Source organism: Aphis gossypii, chromosome 2, assembly GCF_020184175.1.
Source record: "Aphis gossypii isolate Hap1 chromosome 2, ASM2018417v2, whole genome shotgun sequence".
NCBI classification, from domain to species: domain Eukaryota; kingdom Metazoa; phylum Arthropoda; class Insecta; order Hemiptera; family Aphididae; genus Aphis; species Aphis gossypii.
The window spans coordinates 36272353-36290136 of NC_065531.1; the positions used below are offsets into that span (position 1 = coordinate 36272353).

General features: G+C 24.6%; 1 protein-coding gene across 2 annotated transcripts in view; it reads left to right on the forward strand.

Annotated features, from left to right (window-relative positions):
- LOC114126853 (cytoplasmic dynein 2 light intermediate chain 1) overlaps positions 1-17784 on the forward strand; it is a 21176-nt gene continuing 3392 nt past the window's right edge. The window contains exons 1-8 of one of the 2 annotated variants that reach the window (XM_050200633.1): positions 1-689; positions 943-1045; positions 7397-7590; positions 12300-12402; positions 13146-13247; positions 14341-14577; positions 14701-14769; positions 17565-17722. In XM_050200633.1, coding sequence (XP_050056590.1) covers positions 7571-7590; positions 12300-12402; positions 13146-13247; positions 14341-14577; positions 14701-14769; positions 17565-17722 — 689 coding nt within the window. In that variant the 5' untranslated portion in view covers positions 1-689; positions 943-1045; positions 7397-7570. Of the gene's footprint in view, positions 690-942; positions 1046-7396; positions 7591-12299; positions 12403-13145; positions 13248-14340; positions 14578-14700; positions 14770-17564; positions 17723-17784 lie in introns of those variants that run through there. The other variant, XM_050200634.1, reaches the window with a different exon arrangement.

Here is a 17784-nt window from a genome sequence, read left to right on the forward strand (position 1 = left end):
TTTTGTCATTATATTATTCGTAGTCTTTGGAAGTAAATTATGCCTTAATCATTGTCTTCCGTGCCCTATGGTTCGGTTGAATAGAAAACCTTGATCTATAGGTACTTGATATGGATCAATATCTTTTTTGATTTATACTCGAACATGATGGTAATCTGAGTTAAGACCTAAATAAGTGCTTATGTAACATTTTAACGTCATACCAACAATATCCTTTTTTTTTTAATACAAGTAACGAGATATTGTAACCTAATCTAATCTGATTATTATTTATACATTGGTCGGCAGTAGCCAATTAGTATGTAGTACCTGCATTTTATTCTGGCTATATATTTATTGCATATTTTACAAAAAAAAAAAAAAAAACGGTATGACATGAACATGCAAATGAACCTTACAAATAAGGAATAATTTTGAACTATGCAATATAAGTTATAGTGACTATATATATATATATATATAGATTTTTCAAGCGTCTTTCAATAATTATCGTTATTATAAATACCAGCAATATACCTATTACCTACCATTGTCCATTCTAAGCTTTGATAAATTTTTTAACGACCAACATTATATATTTCAATGAGGAAGTACTGTAAAGAATTCAGAATATAAATTTATAATAAATGGTTTATGTGCTGATATTATAATAATACCCGCGCGTCATATTCGGATGTAAATTCCTCAAGGTAAATAATACTTTAGGAATTTAAACTATAACCAGTATAACCTATGCGTTTTGAGTTCTCTAAAAAATATTTGAACAATCATAGTTTAGGACCCTAAATTCTTTAATAGTTATGTTTGTATACGTATTTGTTTAGAAAAGTTAATTTTCAATTCAGACGCTAAAAGTATTTATTTTTGTAAGGGTTAGTTGTATTCTCTATATTAGATATATGTGTCGTGTTAGATATTTAAATTTCAAATGGTTTTGATTAGCTACAACAGCCGTTTCAATTATTTATTCGAGCGTCTTTTTCTCTGCAAGAAGTCAAAACGAGTCAACTAGTACGAGGCCGAAATCATTTTCTATTAAGACGAGGTAAGAAATTACATTTCATTAGCATGTAAATGTATTTCATTCATTATGAGCTCTGCAATAATTCCTACTTATAAATGTAGATTGCTTTGTCCGTGACAGCGGAAATGGAATTTAGCATTTTCATATAGATTATGGTGCGGGACATATTATATTTTTAGTTAAAAAAAAAAGAATCAATCGGTTTAATTCTTTTGTATATACATATTAAAAATAAATCACGATCATATTTATAGTTGAATGTGTATAGTACAATGTTTAAAGCATGAAGTTATAGAACGCCACAGAACTGATATTTCTACTAATATAAGTGCTTAGGTTCTTTCTTAAAAAATATAAGTATTAATTTCTTTGATTGGTAGGTATACAGTACACCTAAAGGTTATAAAAACAAATATTATTTGATTCAAAACAACTTTAATTTAATATTTCATACCTTATGTAATTAGGTGTATTAAAATATATCTTATTGATTTAAATTTAAGGGGGTTTTAAAAACGGAATATGATTAAAAAGTATGAGATGATTATTTATAAAATTGTGAATTTAGTCTCTAGGAACCTATATGCGTATATTATTTCCACAAGGTCCTATGTTTCCTTATTTACACATATTTAAAGTTTAAACGTTCAATTTCTACACCAAATTGCCAAAGCCATAATATTAAATATTATTTTATTTAATTTTATATTGAAAGACTCGTATCTCTATACTAATTTTGGTTGTCGTGGTGTGGGGATGGCCTTTCAACGTTTAACATACAATTAAAAAGTGTAGATTGACTATCATTTATTATAAATTGTAATATAACTATTATAATAGGCATGATCACATATAGATGACAGCAATCACGTCGTTATCAACATACGTTGTGAAATCACATTTGACTATAAATGTATAAATAATTACTTTATCAATGTATTGTCATAATGGTGTTTGTTTAATAGTTTAAATATCTATCATTTCAAGAATACCGTAAGTAAATGTTCTGTTTAGATTGCATGTACGACGTTAAGTTCATTGCTGGATATAGAAAGGGTGCTTAGTCCCACCCCCCCAAAAAGCCCACAAAGTCCTCTAAAAACTATTCCAAAAGTATAAAAATGTTATTATTTTATTTTCATATAGATATTTAAAGGAAAAAAATTAATGGAAACACAATATTTTATATTGTAAGTTTTCTTATACCAATTATAATAATATATTATATTGAAATAGATGTAAACGGAAAAATATTAATAGTATTATAAATACATAAATAGTATTTTTTAGATTCTGAACAGAGTAATGAATGTATTGATTTTATAATGATGTGTGTTTTTGGGTCTGTGCAGTACACAATAACTTGTCGAAATAATTTAAAACTTTAGGAATGGTTTCCGGTGGCAAATTGAATATCCTTGATACACTATAGAAGTCAAAAGTAACGAGTTTCCCGCAGTTTTCAAAAGCATTGAGGAACCCACAAAAAAGTGACGGAAAAACTGCAATTTTTAAGCAAAACCAGTTTTCGACGTAATCAATTTTTTTTATATTGGTTCCACTCAAAAACGAATCACTGAAAATAATTGAATTTTACACCAAATATTTATATTAGCGTTATCTATACATGGTAAAATATTTTAAAATATTCTTTTATTTGAGCTATTTAGTTATAGACAACTGAAATTTTTGATTTTCTAAGTATTTTTTTTGAAATGTCGATAAAAAAATCAAAATTTATTTTAAGGTTCCTTAAAAGTTGTTCTTATTGCAATTAAGAAAAAAAAACCAAAAATCGTTAGTTACAATTTTTTTTTATAAGCGTTTTAAGTTCAAATTTTTAAATAATATATCAAAATCACAAAAATTCGTAGGTAATTTTGTTGAAAATTCATAAAACTTTTAGTATTTATATCTAAGGTTAAAAAATTCAACACAAAGTCTTCCATAAGTTTTCCTTTAAATAACTATAGAAAAAAATTGATTGTCATTATAGGAAAAAATGGGTAAACGGTCACTTTGTACTGTCCATTGTTAAAAATGCAAAACGCGGACACTTTGTACTATTGTATTTGTATACATAAGGTATATAATATATATTATAAATATAAGTTTTATTATAAGTGGTAACTAGTAATAATTATGTATAGTGTTAATTATTAAAATAGAAATTTAAAAATAAAAAGTAAATTGTTATAAAATATTGTAGGTAAATTAATAATAATCTAAATAATTAAATAATTAATAATATCGTTCTATCATTAAACTACAAGTAAAAATGTGTACAATATAAATATATCAAAAGGTAGTATAATACAAAAATAGTATTTAGTTATAGTTATTACTATTACAGATTTTTAAATCATTAGCTAATAAAAAATAAAAATAAAAATATTATGGAAATATGTCAAATATGAATGTCAATTAATGATAAGAAAAAATATAATATTGAAAAAATAGTTAAAAACTACATGTAAATTATATGGAACTTAAAAATTTTATATTTGTTTTTTCTTTTCTTTAATGTTGGTTAGTGGTTACATAAATTAAGTAGGTATAGCTTATTATTGTCAGCAGTATAGGAATTTTGTCTTTTTTTAAATCTATTGCCTCATTCGTCCAATTATATTACCCTCAAAACTGTCCAAAAACTCGGATTTTGAATACTTTTATATACTCACTACTTAATTTGTATTAGCTTATAATCTAAAAATCTGTAATAGTAATACATATTACAGCTAAATACTATTTTTATACTATACTACCTTTTGACATATTTATACTTTACAGATTTTTACATGCAGTTTGATGATAGAACGATATTGTTGATTATTTAGATTATTATAAGTATACAATATTTTATAACAATTTACTTTTTATTTTTTATTTTTCTATTTTAATAATTAACACTATATGTAATTACTAGTGACTACTTAGGTACCTATAAAACTTATATTTATAATATATACTTTATGTATATAATAGTACAAAAGTGTCCGCGTTTTGGAAAATACCTTTTTACCAGACCGTATAAAGTGTCCGCGTTCTGCAATGTACCTTTTTACCAGACCGTACTAAGTGTACGCGTTTCGCACTTTTTTTAATGCTTGGCCGTACAAAGTGACCTAGAACCGAAAAAATGTTATGAGTGTCTAAATTTTAAATTTTTACGAAATCGCGTAACGATAACGATTTATCTTCTAACCTTTTTAAATATTTGTTAGATATTATTTAAAAAGTACCTAGGTATAAGTCGTAGATATTTGAAACGTTTACCAGTTATTTAGATTGGCATTTTCTTCACTTAATTTAATTTTCAAAAAATTTCGCTTGTTTTAAAGCTATTTCTAGGTATTTGAAATATTCGTTTTTCTTAGTTTCTTTTTTATAATCGTTGATAAAATTAATTTATAATAATTATGAAACTCATTGTACTATAGGTATAATGTTTGATGTCTGTAGAAAGGGGATATGACGTCTAATGTTTATTAAGTATTCGTATAAATAATATTTTCTTAAATAAGTTGACTATTAAAATTGTGTTTTTCACTTACTAAAATATGCTGTTGAATGTCGAAAAGTAGTTTAATTAAATTAAGTGTAATCATAATGTACTTCGAGGCTTAAATTTCAAATTTATTTCTTCTCAAGTAATGACATGATTTGTTAATACTGTTAATAGAGCAGCTAGTGTTGTAAAATTAAAATGCAATTTTATTTCAATGAAAATGCGAGTAAGTTTCAAACAAGTAATGACGTATCTACAATATTCTAATTGGGTAATTTGCCAAAAAACCGGTTCTTAGTTTTACACAGCACATTTCCGTCAGAAGCGAAAAAGGTTCGACTCTTTTTCCCGCTAAATATGTTAAGTAACCGATAAAAAAATGTAACGATACCATATGTGTACACGTCAATATAAAAAATTGTTACACACTATAATAAATTAACATATTAATATTATAATAAGTTATATTTAATTATTTTTTTATTCATTATAATATGTTATTTTTATTTATTTTGTTAATTGATAATTGACTAGAGGCCTATTGGAAAGTCTTATTCTGTCTCACTTATTATCGGTCGCTATCATTCGTTATTATAATTATATAATATGTAAGTATAGCACAAAAAAATTCTGTTTTAAATTTTTTTTTTTTCAAAAGCCATATTTGCGATTCAATGTTTTTTCTAACAAGGGATATTATATAATGTACAATATTATGCTATTTCATCATTATTATACATTTTATTGACAACAATTATTCATTATTGTATGATAATAACACTTTAAATTAGGTTAATTTATATAAATTTATGTATATAGGTAGAATAAGTACATAAGACTTTGGCTAAAAATTATGTCGGATTTTTGAATATTAAATTACCTATTTTTTTAACACAATAGTTAATATTATATAACATTTGATAATCAATAATCATAGTAACTCCTGCATGAAAATTGTTTTTTTTTTATGAAAATTTATAAATAAATGATTATTTACAATCTGCAATCATAAGTTGTACAATAAGTGAACTTGATAACTTTAATAGAATACGAAGTGATATGAAGGGGGCAGGGGCTGATCAATGTGGGATTCCTCAAACATCTGTTTGATAGTGGGTGAGGAGATTTTCAAGAATAGCTGATTTACGAGCTAAATTAAAAATATTAATAGATTTATATGGTGTTTAGTCTGTTGCAAACTTTTTTGTAGTATACTTAAGCTGTGGTAGAAACTGTTTCAATTTTTAATTCTTTACTATGGTAGGTGTTATTTTTGAAGGGTAATGAATGAAAAGCATGGATGGTTTGTATTTGATAAAGCTTAGCACACCCCCGCATTTGAATGCCGCAAACCCAGTTGTGTTTTAGAAATTATTTGTATAACAATTATATGCGTTGTTAATTAAATATATTTATTAAAGAATTAGGCGTATTTGTTGAAATCAGTTATTTATAAAATCGTTTGGTTTTTAAATGTGGACTACAGAATTAAAAATATTATCATTTATATTTTTATACTTTTTTAATAAGTAATAAATAAAAAAATTTTTAAAAATTAATTGTTTTGTATTATGGGCATTTTGTACTTATCTTTGTATAAAATAACAATTTATGTAATATGTGAAATTTAAAACAGGAAAACAAAATAATAAACTTAAGGACAGAACAACCGGACAATCAAGTGACGATCAATATTGTTTTACTTGGTTGTCATGAATCACAATAATATAATGAACTCGTTTTAGCTCATTGGGTACTGGTCAAGTTCATTGCTTAATGTTTTCATAAGCAGTACCTACTTGACTGCTTATAAAATTATAGCGAACACCTACAGACTTTTGTTGTTTAATATGAATGCCGTTTTACTCAGTAGTCAGTAAATTTTATATTTCATCAATTATAGTTATTAAAGTCGTTGTTTGTTATAACGTATAACTTATCATTCAGTGTATAAAACACATACATCTATACAAATATACCTATATTTTGTTATAATACATCGACATATTATTATGTGTTATATTTACTGTAAAAATGAGATAAAATATTAAAAATAATATGGTAACTGATGAACTGATGCACAACTTTATAAACTATGTTTATTTTAGTAACCTATAACTAATTTGGAAATATTTAATAATTATAATAAAAAAAAAGTTAGTACCTAAACATCTCTGCATCGCTGCCTATAATATGTCCCTGGACAGATCCAATTTTTTTAATTGTCGTTTTTATTACAATTTTATTTAAAAAAATTTCTTTAGCATTATTTTGTTATTAATCATTATTTATTCATATATACTTTTCTTAAATAGAATAAGTTTGTTGCATAGCTAACTACACTTTTCATTTTTGCTGTATTAATGTGTGCGAGGTGGTATCCGTTTTTGCACTCGCTTAACTATCTACCGTTAATAAGCACAAACCACATGCATGTAATAACCATAGACATATAAGCATTAAACTCATTAAAGCGTATAAAAATGTATATGGTAATAACTAATAATATACATAATCATAATAAGCTACAATAGTCATTAGTTTAAAACTTGGAGCAATTACAATGATTCACTTCATAACAACCATTATTCGTTAATAAACACTTACATGTTTAAAATGACATTGTGTCTGTAGATCTAAAAAAATATTATAGTAGTTTATGTTGAAAATTAAAAAGTCTTATAAGAATTATAATAATATCTTTATCGGTATATCTCACGCGGTAAACATAAAAATGATTCCGATTAAGTTTTGCGTTTCTTGATTAGGGCATATGGATAATATTTTACAGAATTATATTGACTTCGTATTATGATATTATATTTGTTGACAAAAAGTATAAGGGCGTACATGAATAATTACAGGCGCAACCATGGCGACCAGTGTATATACATAGCCAGAGTGCCAGAAACACATGGTGAAGGTTTTTACTGAAAACAATGCATACAGAATTCAGATTTTCGCTAACAAAGTTATCATCAATAACTAACGATTTTGAACTGAATTGTTCATAAAATAGATGGTCTCAGTGAAATACAATGACATCTACTTCTGTGCGGTAAGCTCCATTATTCGTAAATACTTAATGAGTTTCAATTAATTATTTATGTCTGTATAAATATATATGTGTGATAATACCGTCAATGATGTTATTTGGGCTATAACTAATAATGTAAGTGCCAAGTCAATAACGTTAATGCTAAAGAAGTGGCATTAATTGACAATATAATGTCTCGGTATAAGTAGACAATAATTGTTGTCAAAATCAAATATGTTATTGCTAATAGGTATACGTTTATGTAACTTTGAATAGTTGTTATAGATAGGTATATGATCCTTTTATATTTTGATATTATGATACATTATGATATTACATGATTTAATTACATTTAATTGCTTACTGTAATTTGTTGCTTCAAAAGGATTAATATATAATTGTTATATGACTCTTAAAATACCATAAACATTATTTCGTTTACAAAAACGTCGATTAGGTACTTGATTACATTCTGTTTATAAATGTGTTAAACATCTTGTGAATGCGATTTCGTAGTTAGCAGTCCTATAAAAGTCATTTATTTTCTTCTGACAGTCGTGATTATATTTCTATATAATTTAACAAACTGTATTGAATAAATGGGAAATTTGTACATAAATTTGAATTTTCCTCAACTCAAATTAATTCAATTTCGATCATATCAAAATATTGCCACACAAATTTAAACAAAATTGGAAATTTTACAATAGGTACAATAGGTACATATATGAACGCACTAATATTGATGTGGTCGAACTGTTCAATAAATTCAACAGAAATGATGTAGCGATAGTATTTACGTACAGTTAACGATCGACAATATTAAACAATAATAATAATATATTATAATTTATTACATGGCATACAATTTATCCGGCCTTGTTATATTACGATGATGCGTAATGATGATAATTTTGTCAAGTATGACGTTAGTGTAACTTCGATATTAGATTTATCAAATTGACAACGCAATCACGATTTCACAGACACAGTACCTACCTACGCTATTATCGATATGACCGAAAACGTCGAAAAATATTGTTAAATGCATCAATGTCTGAATATTATACATCAGTTTATGTTATTTCTTAACTCATATAGTAAAATCATATACCTACGTAGATACTGCTAATCGCTTAATAACCTACTACTACTAGAAAGTCTGGAAATATATACTTATATATTGATTATATACGTTAATTGTTTTATTTACATCTATGGCGGTAATATGCATGATACATATTTTTATAAATCCGATATATTGCGCAGGTATACGTCATAAACATCATCAATTGAAGTTTAATAATTATAGTATAGTAAAAATTTATAGTATTATGACGTAGGTACTACGCGTTTTCGTTGAACTGTTGAATACTTAATATTTTACAAGCATAGTTTATGTGATGAGTTATGACAGTCACCGTTAAAGATGATAATTCAGATCCTAGTCTATACTGGGCGGTAACGACTATAAAATGTTATAATATAGTTAATTCACCTATACATTATTTAGTTATTTATTGTATTATTAGTAATTTTAATTCTTAGATTAAGTGTTTGTTTTTGGTATTCATTAAATGTATTAGGTGTTAATAATTTATTACAATTATAATTGTTATGCACACTTTATAATGTCTATAATTTAAGAAATTTATTAGATTTATTTTTAGCTTAATTGCTTGTATTTTCATTGATTAATTATTGTTTGATTATGTGTATTATTGTAATGTTTAAACTTCATTAGGTGACATTTTAAAATAACGCTTGTCAATTATGCAAACTCACTTAGGAAAAAATTTAAAATTATAGCATAGGTACATTGAAGTTATAATAAAATTAAAATTGTGTGATATTGATGTTTATAGTTGAATTCTAAAATACAATTATTATTTTTAATGATTTTATTATTCTTGTTGAAATAATGAAACATATTTATAAATTAAAAAATTAAAAAAGCGGGTAAGTGGGTACCGCTCTGCTGTACATTAGGTGCCGTGTAGATCATTATATTATATATTATAGGAGTGTTAAATTTGAATCCAATGATAGGTATCATTGTATACAAAAAACGATTCTGAACGAAGATAATTTGTTAGCCTAGGATATAATTTCGAATGGGTGGTGAAAAAGGTGGTTTATGATTTAATGGCCTGAATACACCAAAATTTAAGTTCTTCATAATTATTGTAAGCTAAACTTATGGAAAATCTTGTATTAAATTTTCAACTCTAAGCTTCTTATAAAAAACATTTATGAATTATACCTACAAAATAATTTGTAAATATTCATGATTTTGACGAATTTTTGTCAATATTTGAACTTCAAATGCTAATAAAAGTATTTTGACTCGGCCAAAAAAATTTTATCGATACTTCATAAAAAAATTTTCAGAAACATTGAAAATTTCAGTTGTCTATAAATAGCTCAAAAAAATTTAAAATATTTAAAAAATTAAATCATGTTAAGAAAATGCGAATCTAAATAATTGGTAAAATTTTCAAGTATCCACGAATATTTAAAATTGTTTGAGGATAAATCGTAATCGTTACGCTATTTCGTAAAAAATTTAAATTCAAACGCATTTAAAATTTTTCCTATAATGATGCTTCGAGTCTTCTCTAAAGCTACTTAAAGGAAAACTTATGGGAAACTTAGTGTTGTATTTTTAATCCTTTAATCCTTAGATATAAACACAAAAAATTCTATGATTTTTCAACTTCAAAATTACTTGCAAATTTTCATGATTTCGACATATTTCGTAAAAATTTTAACTAAAAACGCTTATATAAAAAAGTTGTGACAAACGATTTTTAATTTTTTTTTACTTCAATAAGTACAACTCATAAGAAATCTTGTATTAAATTTTCAAGTTTTTTTGGCCATCGTAAATTTTTTTATCGACAATTCAAAAAAAAAAATTTTCTGAAAATTCGAAAATGTCTGTTGTCTATAAATAACTCAAAAAATGTCAAAATATTTTGAAAATTTAGCCATGTATAATAGCAGTAACATGAACATGTGGTGAAAATCTCAAGTATTTATAGTGATTAGTTTTTGAGTTACAACCATATAAAAATCAATTTGGTCGAGAACTGGTTTTGCGTAAAAATTCCCGTTTTTCTGTCACTTTTTTTTTCGATTATTTTGAAAACTGTTGAAAAATGTTTATTTTTGACCTCTATAATGAACCAAGGATATTCACTTTGCCATCGGAAACCACCCCAAAGTTTGAAATTGAAGCATTATTTCAATTAGCTATGCTGTACATAGACACAAAAAAAAAAAACACATAGGTACATCATTGTAAAATCAATACATTCATCACTTCATTCAGAATCTAAAATATTTAATAAAATTTAATTCTTTTGAAAAGTAAGTAAATAGTAAATAGTTAGGTATCAGTATAAGGTTAACTTTTTTTTTTTTTTATCAAGAAAAACCATTGACAACTATAGAAATTGTCTAACAACAAGAAGACTAATTAATATTTTAGACATTAGATTAAATAAATTATATTATATTACAGTAAGATATATAGGGAAATTATAAATATTTTAATAATAAAATTTTGTTTTATTAATTTTTTTAAAAATATCTATTTATTTTTTCCTTTATGTAATTTTATTGTAATTGTTTTTTTTTGAAAAATTAATATTACTTATGAATGTTTTTCAAACTCCATGATATTACAATGAAATTGTTATTATATTATGTACGCTAAACGAAGTAATTTCTTTTTACTTGTATAAAATAATTTTATAGTTATATTAGAATGTTGATTACATTTTTTTTTTAATAAGTAGAATAATTAAAAATTATCATAATCAAATTAATTTTCTTCTTATCAATATGACCATAGTTAATGGCTCATCATTTAATAATAGTTGTGCTTCCTATGTTTCCAATTACACTTTAAACTCAGAGATTTACAATCCGAAACTGTATACATCAATATAATTTTGATCCCGTTTGTTTGACTCATATAAACTGCCTCATTAAAGAATACAAAATAGTGTATTAATGAGCAAACATAAATTCGTTGTGCTTATAGTATTGTATTTATATAAGAGCTTTCTTCAATAAATTATATTGGATATTCAAATTGTAACATAAACAAAGATGTACAAATAAAGTTTAATTGATTTCCTTATGATGTAAATAGGTGTAACAACAATTCTTAAATTCCAAACGAATTAAAATTAATTAGTTTATAATTCGTTAATATTTAAGCATCTTTATATTTAAAACTTAAATTTTAATCGAATTACAAATATTTTTAAATTGAAGCAATACAATAAATCGATTAGTTTGATAATATTTGCTTATTGGTAGTCATTGTTTCTGCTAACTATAAAAAATGTTAACAATAATAATACTTTAAAAAGTAAATTTATTTAGTTTATATTTACTTTTAGAGCGAGTTCCATATTTCTTTTTATTTAATTGAAAAAAAAAATATTGAAAAAATATAATATGTAATCATTTATAAATATTTAAAAAATTAAAGACAATAATATTATGATATGAAAATTAAATGTTTAACGCACTTTTTATAATCAATATAAAGTGTTTATTACTTATCTTAAAAATAATAATTAAAATGATCTCATTTTAAATCAGTGATATTTCTCTATGTATTACTTATTATTTATTGTTCATTGATAATGTATTTATATAATATAAATTAAAATAAAAGTTATATTAATATTCATCAATAATATTATTGTTAGAAATGGCCAAACCATACTCGAATTGGCTATGTCTTCAAAGAATCTTGCATCCGACATGGTACCAGTAGAGAGAACTTTGTTAGTAATTGGGAGTAAAGATGCGGTAAGTGTTCATAAAGTTATTATCACCTATTATAATATTAAAAATAAAATACTTGTACAACGAAATTGAAAAAAAAACCTGTTATTTAAATTGAATTAAGAATGTTATCGGATTATCAGTACAACCGAAACAATGTAAAAACAAACTATGGGCTGTGAAATTGAAGCCGTTGAAGGTATATTGGGAACAGTAAAAATAGAATATCTTCATTGTATATTTTTATATAATATGTTTAAAAGTGTAATAATAGATTTTTAAATAATATTATGTGAATAAACTTATGCTAACATTATGTTGAATGTATACTTCATAATATTATGTCCATATACTACAGGCCTAAAGCTGCCTAATTTTTTTAATTTTCTATAAAAATTAAGTTGTTTATATAATATTGTTCTTGATTCTTGAACAATACAATATTAAGTTTATTTTGTTCTTTTATGGGATTTTTATATCAACAGTTTTGAAAGGAGTTCCATATAGGCAATTTACTTAGCATATGTAAGTGTGTGTTGTGTTATACAACACAACTTGTGTTGGTGTATAGGTACGAAGTAAGTGATCATATTTTGTAAGTAACATTGAAGTGTTAAAGATAGCGGAAAGCTTCTGCATACCAATACAATATATATGTCTAAGAACATCAATTAAAAATACGTATATTTTTAATTAATTGATGTATCCCAATTTAGCAATTTATTTTTGAAACTTTTTTGTTGATGACAATGCATCACATTTTCTAGGGTAAAACTTCATTAATTCACTCATTTTTTGACAAAAATGAAAAACCAAAACCTACACTGGCCTTGGAATATTGTTTCGCAAGAAGATCTGGAAAAAGTTTAGTAAGTTTTTGTTTTGTTTATTTATTGATATTAAAAGTCTAAATTATATAGATATGATGTATTATGTGGACAATTTGGCTTAAAAACAAGAATTAGACAGATACTATGTAAGCATTATTTAAAAACAGAGTTGTATTTATCTTCCCTCATTCCTTACACTGTTGAACATTGTTTTAAATAAATATATATTTTTTTAATTCTAAATAATAATATATTAAATTAAGGAATACTAATTTATCATAGAAAATTAAATGCTAGTGATAGTGTATATTACTTCCCTATTTATGTTTTATTAATTGTATTCTATGTTTACTTAACCCAATTAAAAAAAAATAATTTAACTATTCATATTATATTTTTTTGTAAGCTTTGAAGTACCTAACTAAATAGATACACAATTCAATTAGAAAATATAAATGGTTAATAAATTTATGTGGTTTATAAATGTAAATATATATTAAGTTAAAATATGAATACTTATTAAATCAATGTTCAATGTAGTTAAAATAAATTAAGATTGTACCTTCGTAAACTGTTTAGGACTTTGCCACTTTTGTTTTTTTTAAGACTATAACTGTGGGTTCAAGCTTGTTTTTTTATATTTAAATAAACAAAAGAGTAAATGGCAGCGTTAACCTCATTAGATCTAACTGTATGATTTTATAAAATTAATGATCAATCAATAAATCCATAATGATAATCATATTGTGAATCTAGAATTCAGATTAAATTCAATTACAATTCAATAACATTTTCGATGCAAACCATTTTAACATGGCTTAACAAAAAAGTGACGTTTAAGGTAATCACTCTCCGCTATACCACTGTTCGTATTCTAACATCACTATTTTAAAATATTTAAAATGTATATAATTTATACTGCAGCAAATTAAAAAAATGAACTACCTATATATTTTAAGATAAAAATTGTATGTATTCCTAGTTCCTACTATTAATAATAATCTTTAGAAGTAACATTTGTATATTAACGTGTTTAGTAAAATCAATATTGGACATTGAATAAATAATTTTTATTTATAATAATTATTTAAAAGTAGTTATTGTATATGTTTTTTGTGTATGTGTGTTTCAGACAAAGGATATTTGCCATGTTTGGGAACTGGGTGGTGGTTTAGTTTTCAAAGATCTATTATCCGTGATAGTACAGAAAACGAGAGGCCGACGCTTGAGCGTTGTGTTGGTATTGGATCTATCGAAGCCGGATGTTCTTTGGAACACCATGGAAATGCTTCTTGAAGAAGTTAAGGTACACCTAGAAAATGTACTAGATATTGAAGAATATAATCAGATTAATGTTAAAAATATTGAGGTTTGTTTTAATTTATATACATAATTAATAATTATATATTACACTTCAATTCTTGTGTTGTTAATTAATGTTCATACTTAGTGCAAAAGCAAACTATAACAGTAGTAATTTTATACATTTTAGGATAAAAAATTCATGTCTCCACTACCCATACCATTAATGATTGTTGGAAGTAAATACGATGTATATCAAGTATGTTCATGCATTAAAATGTTTATAGTTAAATAATTATGGTTTCAATTTAAATTAAAAATAAATATTAGCTAATAAGTGTTAAACTTCTTTTAGTGTTAATATTTTTTTGTAAGACGTGCCTACATAATTTTTTTACAATTAATTTATAGTTATTATCTATAAAACTGACGAGTGATTAATTAAATAATATATAGTTTAATATACGAGATTATACAAGTGTAACATTAAATTAACTTATCGCAATGTTGGTTGAGTAATCTAACTTGCGATAGAACGGCGTACCATTTATGTGAAAAAAATAACATCAATCATAATATTATACTACAATAATAAATTTAGGTTTGAGATTCATTATTTTTTTTTATTATTATTTGAGAAAAAACATATATAAAAGTTTGCATTATATATTTGGATTATCAATCTTCTAAAAGCTATGCTTGTGGTGAAGATAGAGAGTTACCTTCAGTTTATGTAACAAAATTAAAAAGAATATAAATAAATTTAGGCAATTTTATTAATAATATATTCATATTTTAAATCAAAAATACAGATATATAATATACAAAGTTACCATAAAAAATAAAATAGATTTATAAAGATGCAATATTAACCAACTAATAATATTTTAGATTCTGAACGAAGTGATGAATGTATTCATTTTACAATGATGTGTGTATTTTTATTTTTTGTGTTTATGTACAGCATAACTTGACGAAATAATGTTTCAATTTCAAACTTTGGGGGTGGTTTCCGATGGCAAAGTGAATATCCTTGGTGTGTTATAGAGGTCAAAAGTAAGAATTATTCCACAGTTTTCAAAATATCCGATTTTTTTTATATTGTTGTAACTCAAAAATTAATTACTGTAAATAGGTACTTGAAATTTTCATCAAATGTTTATATTAGTGTTATCTATATTCTATACTCAGTTAAATTTTCTATGTATTCTGGCTTTTTTTTTATCTATTTATAGACAACTGAAATTTTTGATTTTTGATTTTTTTTTTTAAATACAAGGTTTCTTATAAGTTGTTCTTATCCTAGTTAAATAATCGTTAATCACAATTGCAAAAATTTGCATGTCATTTTCAAGTGGAAAATTCATGAAATCTTTGTATTTATATCTAAGGTTAAAAAATGTAACATAAAGTTTCTCTTCAAATAACCATAGAGAAAACTTGAAGCATCATTATAGGAAAAATGTTATGAGCGTCTGAATTTTAAATTTTTACGAAACCGTGTAACGATAATGATTTATTCTCAAACGATTTTCAATATTTATTATTTTTCAAAAAGTATAAGTCAAAATATTTTAAAATTTATTACAAAATTTCTAATAAGTTAATTTGATAGTGATTAAAAAATTATAAGTATACATAGGAACAATTTTTTTTATTAGCTTTTGAAGTTACAAATATTGTCAAAATTTATTAAAATCATGAATATTAGCATATTATTTTGTAGTTATAGTATGTAAAAAATTTTGTTTAAGCAGGTAGCTAAGAATTGAAAATTTAATAAAAGATTTTCCATAAGTTTGGTTTAGAATAATCATAAAAGAAGTTGAAGGTTGACCAATTGAAAAATTTTTATCTTACATTTAAATTTGTACGATATCCAAAATTCATGCATAAAATAACGATTTACTATCAAATAATGTTATAGTTAAAAATGACTAGTCATAGAAACTTACAACATACACCAGTTGTTTAAATGAGTATTTTTTGTACAAGATTTAATTTTGGGGTACCTATTCGTGTCATTAAAACATAAACCACTTTTTTCACCACCCAATGGAAAATATGTATCTTAGCCCCTAGGCTGTTAAATCATCTCCGTTCAGACTCGTTTTTCGTACACAACGATACCTATTATTGGATTTAAATTTAACACATTCATATAGTGATTTACTCTATGTCTGAGGTCCACTCGATACCTATTGTACAGCAGAGCGTTACTCACTTGCCCACCTTTTTTTTTTTATCACGTATAATGATTTATGATTGAATTCAAATTTAATTCATCTATTACAGTTCACTAAATGACGGGATACATTTAACTTCTAAGGTACAATAGAGTTTATTTTAAAGTACATTACCTACTTTCAACCTTTTTTGTTTTTTCGATTATTTTAAGAAGTACCGAGAATTTTCAACTTTGATCTCCCAAAAGTAACTGACTATATTCGATTTACCAACGGAGACTTCTATTAAAGTTTATATTTAGAGTATATTTTTTTTATAAACAAATAAAAAAACACATAAATATAAAATTAGTATATTCATTACTCCGGTTGGAATTCCAAACAAATCATTATTATATACAATACACGGCACTTCAAGAAATTTCAAAATGTCAAAAAATAATAATAATTGCTTATTTTAACATAACTTAAAAAGTATACTTAATAAGTATTAGTAGATTAATGATTAATAGGTACGGCTATTATTTGATATTTTAGGAATTTATAAAGAAAATATATCGACTTAGTTAAAAAAAAAAAATAAATATATGTAGATAAATAGTCAATTATTAATTCGTAGTTACTAGTGATACAATGTGATATGTCGAATGATATTAAGTAAAACAGTGATATTAATATTAATATCTTACATTTTAATTGAAAATTTAGGTTTATGAGATTACAGTATTACATAATATGAATTATATACCTACATTAATACTATACTTTTCATTTATTATTGGTGTCGTTGGCTATATCGTATATTATATATAAATTATAAAATAACTACTTTCAAATTATTGTTTATACTAATTATTAAACTTGTTAGAATTTTGAACCTGCAAAAAAACGTGTGTTGTGCCAGTGTTTACGATATGTAGCACACACTTGGGGAGCTTCGTTGATTTTCTATGGTGTGAACGACACAATTCTTGTGAAGGCATCTAAGGAAATGATGTCACATTACGGGTTTGGAACTCCTTATCCGTAAGTTAACTTATGCGTCCTTCAAATTTTGTTGTCTACATTTTTATTATGTTATTATTTCA